At 37.3% G+C, this 8,566-nt stretch overlaps 1 protein-coding gene across 1 annotated transcript in view; it reads right to left on the reverse strand.

Annotated features, from left to right (window-relative positions):
* LOC145682842 (C-myc promoter-binding protein-like) overlaps positions 1-7,028 on the reverse strand; it is a 28,118-nt gene extending 21,090 nt beyond the window's left edge. Inside the window, 2 exon segments of the mRNA XM_081754207.1 lie at positions 5,285-5,520; positions 6,901-7,028. Of these exon segments, the coding sequence (XP_081610333.1) occupies positions 5,285-5,520; positions 6,901-7,028 (364 nt within the window).
* Between the last annotated feature and the right edge of the window lie 1,538 nt (positions 7,029-8,566).

Raw genomic sequence — 8,566 nt, forward strand, 5'->3', positions numbered from 1 at the left:
AACTTTTTGCGGAGTGCATCTGTTGCACCTTTTCTGCATCTGTTTTGAATGGTATTTTGTCAGTATCATCCCTCTCCCTCTCTCTCTTTCTCTCTCTTTTAGCTTAAACAATATATTCAACGGTAAAATCGAACAAAGTTGTATGGTACTAGTCTCACAACGCATATGGTTCCAATTTCTTCTTTTGTTACAAGACATCTTATATGAAGTTTTTTTCAGTTCTATCAAGTAAATGTCAGAATGGTACTAAAACAAGTTCTAAGCAATACCTTCCCATTTTTTCGTCGATATTAGATATCCTTCATGATAAATAAATAAATTAATAAGATTGTTTTCTGCCTTTCTTGCTTGCAATCTGAAGGTTCAAAAGTCTTAGAAGTCGTACAAGCTATAGCTTGTCTACTTCCTTTCTTTTACACCAAAACTATCATTTCCAAGACCGTTCTTGTATATATTTCAAACTAGTTGCTTAAGAATAGTATACCCATGGTGTATGGTATCGTGGGTTTCTTCCCGGTCTCTCCAACTAATTCTTTTAAACGTTAACAGTCCAAAAACATTATTTCTATTCGATAAACATAGTAATAATACTATGGGGTGTAAAGGTATTGGTTCGATCCTTCGTAAAGGTAAGCTAGTGGTAAACAATATTGTTCCCCTGGGTTTCCTCAGATCACCCCCGTTTCCTCTGACTTTTCTCATTTCACATTTTATTCTGCTTTCCTTCACACGCTGCTTTCCTAATCATCGTCATCCTTCGCCTAAACTGGGGACGTTCAACTGAAATATTTCTTTCTTTCCTTAAACTATGTTATATTATATTTGAAAACCAGTTATTTACATATACCAAACAGTCGGTATACTAAAGAACCAGTATTAAGTTTAATTCTTATCAATAGATGAAAACTGTGAACAGTTTACTACTACTACTACTACTCCTACTACAAGAGAAAGAGAATGAGTTAGCATTCGAATACGCTGTTTTAATTCTTATTGAAGTAATATGTGGATCCGATTTCCGTCTTTTCCATTCAGCGTACATATAAAAAGCTCATTTTAAATCTTTAAAACAACAAAATAAAAAAGAAAGAAGATTCCAGTTTCAAAAAAATATTTTCCGAGCTTCTTTATGGCTATGTGGTTGGCGTTGGATAACCTGGTTAAATTGTCCAGTGGAAGCTCGTGTGGATCACATTGAGCTGTAGATCAATGTCTCATGTAGACTCGTTGCTAAAATCACTACAAATAGTCTTCTGATGATATGCGAAAAAATATATCCATGGTGTTGATGGGAGCGACAAACTCAATTCCCGGTGATAGCTCGTATGTTTCGGATCCAACATTCACATGTAGGAACCTGTCACGTGTAGTCGCATTATTCAACGGAATAATAAACTCAAATTTCAACCATCTATCAAAAATACTTACTATGATTTGAAGTAAGACTACACTTTGCAGTATATGAAAAAATAGTCTGTCTCATGCATAGAATGATATTTCATTACACATTATTTCATACTACTATCAGAATATCTCAGAACTGTTAAGTAACTCAATCAAAACAATAAAGCAGGATAATGGTATTACGTTAGATTTCCAAAGAAGGTAGACATTCAGATAAGAAAAAAACACAAATTTTCTCTTGCCCACACCAATACACAAATTATTTACAACTATTTAGAAAGTTTTTAAGAAAACACAATTATTGCATCGCCACCCATTTATCCGCATCACCCTCCATCACCCCTTGCTCCTCTCCTTTCTTCTTCTCCCAGACATTACTCTCCTTCCCCTCTAACTCCCACAGCATGTCCAAATTTCCCCACATCACGCTCTTTTTCCTTCTGTGTACACTTCTAGAATATGTATATTTATGCATTGTCCACATTTGTGCCAGTTTTGCTTTCTTTCATTTAGAGGGCATGCCCTCGAAAGAAAGTACGAATGTCTATCCCCTTTGGTTTTTATTTTATCTGCACAATATTCAGAGGAAGTCATCGGACTTCCATAGATAACTGGTTTCTTTCTTTTTCAAATACAGCTTCTTAATCGTCTTCGTAACCCCTCGTTGTTAAATGCTTTAGAAGTTTTTGAATGCGAGATAATCTTTCAAAAATAAAAAATAATAGAAGTGTTGTTAGAACGACATATTTTTCTACAATATATTTGCTATTTTAATGTGTACACAATAGACCTAATACTAATAAAATTACCATAGTAAGAATTCCTAACATTAATCTTCCATAAACCCTTGTCATTTTTAAAAAGCATATAGTAGAAATAACAATTCTTGATTATCAAAATTTTCTTTTTGTTTTCTTTATAATCTGCATACATATCTTTAAAGTGGAAAAACGTTGTTTATTTTTTAAAAATAAACCCTGCATTAAAAAAGTTTCACTTTTGTGAAAAAACTGAATGTATGGTCACAATGATTATAAGGATCTACAAGGTATAGTTTCGCTGCTAAATGCGACATTAAACTCAAAATCATCTTGAGTTGGTCCCAACGACAACAAAAATTTCTTTAATTTAAAACTTGTATTCCCTATGGAACCATGTTTCATATATCCTCGGTGTTGCACATTACGTTACACTCAATCGCTACTTAACTTAGTACCGACAAACAATTTTCGGGGGTGTAAAAACTCGTATATTTTTCAATCCTAGTATAAAACTCGTATAATTCGGATTTTTTCCGACAAAGTATTGATAGTATAAGAGACACAAAATTTAATTTCCAGCGGAAGCTAATATCTTCATAACACGCTTTAATAAAAATTACCTAATAAGAAGTGCTGAATTGCTACAGCATTCACTTCGTATGATTGAGTTTCTTAGTTAGATCTAAGCTTCCAATAATTTTTTTTTCAATTTCTATAAATCAATTTGTATTTGTAGTTATCAAGCATCTATTTTAGTTTGGTTAATATGTTGCAAGAAACTTACTTGGGATAGTTTTACTTTCGTTTACCAACAAGACTACATTTCGTACTTTTTCTTTGTATACCCCCCACATTAATTAGTTTGTATTTTTGTTTTCTACGAAATTACCAGTATTATTATACTTTATCAATAATAACAACAATAATAATGAATAAACAAATCTATCATGTATGAAGACACGGCTGCTAGTAGCGATATATTGTGTTACATTTTTAAATTATTAATCTGTCTTCAGTAAAGTGCCGTTAAGCTCGGATGCTCGTGTGCATAATCTCCATATTAACGTTAATAAACTACTTCTATACATAATGACCATTTTTAAAATTAGTTTAAATAAATCAGCATTTAAAACCATAATGCAGATTTAATAATCAAAGGGGCTTGAGTTCCTTAACCCCACTCCCGGTGCTTCCCACCTCTAATTGCATAGAAAAGTCCAAGTCGAAAAATAATTTTTCTAGTATTTATTAACCATCAATAACAGTGATATAACATTTTTTTTTACTTTTTATATAAAAGGAGATTCCAGAAAATTGAAATCGATTCGTAAATAATTAGTATTTTCACTTTCCACAGGATTACACTTATAAAGTTTTCTGATAAAAGAAATGTGCTAAGCTTCGTATCGAAGCGAAATACTAAGTAATTAGTTTGCTCACACTGAGTGTTGGAGTAACTTATTATGAGCTTTCAGTATTTTCGGAAATATTGGGTGGTACTTGGTCCTAGTACCAAGTAAGCAATAAATATGGTTGGACCCCATTCCTAAAAAGAATGTATTCATTTCCTCTCGGAAATTACGGGTACACAACAACGTTTAGTATGTTCATACTAATTTTTACAAGCAAAGTTCTTTCAGAACTAAATTATTAAAATTCAAATGCTACATATCCAAGCAGGCCTGAATAATTAGTATGCTTACACTCGAATTTAACGAGATTCCAGGGAAAACGACCCAATTAAATAATAATACGAGTGAACAAGAGATACGAAAGAAAACAAAAAAGTGCTTAATTACACATCTATTGCGGCAAAATCCTCCCAACTCGCACCCCAAATTCGGTGCCTCGGCAAAAGCTTGTATCCATCGCGACTTTGACGTTAAAAACTTAAGTTCGAATCAAGGGTGAAAGCACCGTCATGCCGTAAATCGATCCTGGCGAAAGTAGGGGCTCCTTAAAACCTTAACCTAATTTTTATTTGACCTCGAGGAGTTCGGTATTTTACATAATAACTATTGTCATATTTACGGGATACTATTTGTCCTGGTCCAAAATATTTTCCAGAGAACGCATTACAGTCACCTTTCCGTTTTGTCGCATCGTAGACACTTGTTAAATGTCAACTGCTCCCTCTTCTTATCATGTGACTTTACAGAAGTCAGATGTCTATTGTACAAGTTTTTCTGGGCCTTGTCCCTTATGTACTGAAGTTGCTGATTCCCGTCTTGATTCTCAGAGAACTGACATTGCGTGGCTAATATAGCAGAGTGTAATAGCCGTGGGGAATATCCATCAAGGGCTTCGAAGCGACTTAAACCCATACTCAGGTTACAAGTTACATTGTACGAGAACGTAACCTGTGGAAGTAATTCTATAAAATTTGACTCATCATATTTGTCCAAAGCTAATTTCAATTGCTGTTCTATATGCCGGATTGCGACTTCGACTGTTCCGATACTGTAATGCCCTTGTACATCTGCAAATTGTATCTGTGTTCCTTGGATGTGACAAAGCTCTTTAAACACAGCTTTAGTGAAACATGCTCCACGGTCACACGCGATCTGATACTAATCCATATTTCAGAATAACGTTTTCGTATAGGATGGAACTAACGGAAACCGCCGAAGCATCTGGTAAAGATCCAGTGATACACTATCGTGTCCCTTCATCCACGACGACGATGAGATACTTGTGTCGTAAGATATTATTACAAAGGTACACACCTCCTAAATCAACATATACTCTATAGAAGGGTGGAACGCAAAGATGCGTCTGGAGACTTCCGTAAGGTTTGCCACTACGCTTTTACAATACTTGACAGCTAATGCATTGTTTGCATTTTTCATAACATTGTTTGCATTCTTCATGTTTACAAAATAAACAGATTTCACTACGAGGTTATACGTCTTACAGAAACCATCCTGATTGGCATCTAATTACTCTGTATGGGCCTTCTCAAATACTACATCCCTCAACATGGTGGGCACTGCTAAAAGAAAACCTTTTCTCATTGTTAATTTTATACAGGATGTTGTTACGCAGGGCAAACTACGATGCTTTCCAATCATACTCCGGGTCTTTGTCGGGTCTATCCTCCAAATACGCAATGATTTTACTCAGAAATCCGTCATTCCTCTGCTCCTTCTTAAGGGCAATTCTTTCCAATTCGTCGATCATGAAGATCCTTGGATCTGAGGCACTCGCTCCTTCTTCCTCCTCGTTTCTTCGATGTTTCACAAAACGGCTGATTGCGTCTGCTTCTAAATTCTCGGAACCAGCAACATGAGAAATCGTAAAATCATGAGTATCAATCTCTGAAAACCAACGAGCCAGTTTCCCTGTCAAATTCTTACTATGGTGAAGAAATGTGAAAATCACGTCCGAGGATAAAGGTCTAAAAGTAGGAGAGTCGAAAGGAGCGTAGAGAAGGTCTAAACGTTCCAAATGATGGACAAATACTTTTGCGATTATGCAACCTTTCTGCTCACATACGGAATTGGCATCAATTCAGCACCCGGCTCATCAGTAGCTGGTTGTTTGGCTACACAAGCCAACCCTTTTTTTCTAGCCTCTGTACAGATGTGCAACTCTCTTTCAGGCATGTAGGCCATTAAAATTGGACTTTCCAAAATCGTTTGTTTTAGTGCCGTGAAGGATTGCTCCTTTTCAGAACCCCAAGTAAATTCTTCGTCACGCCTTATCAATTTCTGTAGCGGGTGCGCCATCTGGGCAAAGTCCTTGACATTCCTCCTCAGAAAAGAACAAACGCCGAGAAAACTCTTCAAGTTCATCTTTGTCCTAAACGTTCGTAGTTCTTAATCGTGTCCAGCATTCTTTCAGAAATCTGTAAACCATATTTCTAAAGTTTATGGCCTAAAACCACCATAGAGTGATGTGTTATTTTCGTCTTCTCGGGTGACAATATCAACGGACGTTCTCGAAATTTTTGGAAGAGGATGGTGCACCAGTGTATCGTCTTGTCCACAGTAGAGGCCACTAGGTAAAAATCGTCGATGTAATACATTATATTGGTACTCGGGACGCTTGAGACAGGCAATTTCACTAATCTATTCAAGGCTGCTGCAGAGGATACATGTCCTCTGCATAGACAGAACTTGGTAAACATAACTCGAAGCTCCTGATACGGAGAATCCTGTACACTCCTGACTCTCTTTTGTGATTGAAATTTGAAAGAATACCTGCTACATGTCACTAGAGGTGTAAAGAAGACGTCCAGCCATGCGAGCAAGCAAGTCGTCAATCGATGGCGCCGCAAAGTTCGAGGGAAGAGATTGGGCATCGACGTGACGCAAATATGATACAAATATGAACTGTCCACTGCGTTTTTTCACTAAAAGAATTGGGTGTCTCCATGGAGACGTCTGCTCACGAATTGTCCCTTGTCTGAACATGGTATTCAGCTTTTGTTTGAGGTCTTCACGTAGGTGGTAACGTACTAAATAAGGTTATTTTGTTGACTGGCGTGGGGTTGGAAAGTCATACCTCATGCTCAAAACCACGGGCGAGTCCCACATCGTCATCCGACCAACTCCAGACATTGGCAAACTGGTAAATTAGACCGTAAAGACGCTCCCGGTCTTTTGGAGAGAAATCTGGGTTGACATCAACTCTTTTCGGGTCACACATCTTTCTAAACAGTTCCAACTTCACTGGAGATGGTAAAGATACTGCTGATGCTGTCAATGTCTTTTGTGATACATCAGGTACTTACTCGAACTCCTCCGCATCACCTATCTTCGTTCCTTGGCGTAACTTCACGGTGTTGACGGTGGGATTCGCTACAAACACCACTGGGGAGTCACAATCTACTATTACACTTGAGATAAAAATTCCCAACATTTCGTCTATACAATGAAACGATAACAGTGACGCCTTTTCCCCCCTAATGTCCCAACAGGAACGTAACTTAACTAAAGTGTGCGGCGAGGTGGTAAAACGCCTCTCGATGGACTCTAAACATGGCTCTAGATTCACGACCGATTCTCGATTATAACACTTCCGATAAATTGACTTCTAAATTCCTAGGTGGTAACTTCCTGGACGGAGGACGTCCAAAACGATACAAAGTCAAATTCTGCTAATCATAATTTATGATAGCTCTATGTTTTTCTAAGTAATCCGCACCAACCAAAGGACTAAAATCAAAATTCGAGATTATTTAAAAACGTGAGTAACACATGTGTTCCAGGAGGTAAAATTTCAGCAAGGCAATTTCCAATACTTGAATGCTTTTTCCCGCAACTCCCTTTAATCTGGTATAAAGACGAAAACGTCTTTCGTTCTTCGGAACTAAATTCTCCCCGAGACAACTTATTTGGCTACCGGAATCTATCATGATCTTAACTTGTTGACAATCTACAATAACCGAAACATGTGGTAAGTCGTTAGAAGATACAATGGGGACTATGACGAATCTGCGATGTACTACGTTTTTGAGTTTAAAGACGCCCTACAGTACCGTGCAATATGGTTAAAAATGTTGCATTTATAACAGACAATAGGACCCTTACTAGGAGTCGAACCCTGGGTCTGTGAAGAAGATTGCATGGAAGAACCTGAATTGTTTTATTATTGTTGTTGTTATTGCTTCTCCGGTTTTGACGAGTATCACTTCTCTCGTTATTACCCTGACCTACATTCCTTTGCTGACTTTTCCTATTTTGTGCATGATCGCTACCTTGATTTTCATCATTTGAGGTTAACGCGGATATTTGAAGAGACATTTTTAGTAAATGCTGTTGTAAGTCCTTTAATTGATCGCTAATTTTATTAGTCTGTTCGTTCTGTGCTGTAGCTGACTGCACAAAATTCTCTGGCCTGTAAAATGGGCTTTGAACTGCTGACTCCGCACTCATCCATATCAGGTTGGCTTGGCGAAACCACTGACGAATGCAAGACCGGAGAATTCTTTTTAAAGACCTTTTCCAACATTTTTCTCTTGAGTAATAGCCGAATCTCTTCTTCCACTACTAAATCACCCAATAACGCAGCTACCGTATTATATTCTTTGCGAATGACGACCTTGAAAAAGTCGGGTAATAACCCTTCTATAGTAAGTTGTTTCCGCTTTTTTTTCAGACGCCTTAGGATCTGCTCTCAGAATGAGAACCTGTTTTGCTATACATAATCAAAAACTGACTCATCGTCACCCTGTTCCCGTCCTCGCATTTGGGCCTCTGTCAACTGAGGAACCAAATTATCCTTAAACGCTGTTATTAATGCCTGCTTAAAATGCTCATAAGTCATCTGAGCAAAATCCGGCTTTATCTCCATAGATCTAAAGCATGATTCGGCTGGAACCCTAAGCGAATTCCCAAGTACTAGCTTGCGTCTCATTCCATCCCAACCATTAATGTCGGTTATAGATTCATATTCTC

This window comes from Thermobia domestica, chromosome 4, assembly GCF_964235325.1.
Source record: "Thermobia domestica chromosome 4, izTheDome1.hap1.1, whole genome shotgun sequence".
Classification (NCBI taxonomy): Eukaryota; Metazoa; Arthropoda; class Insecta; order Zygentoma; family Lepismatidae; genus Thermobia; species Thermobia domestica.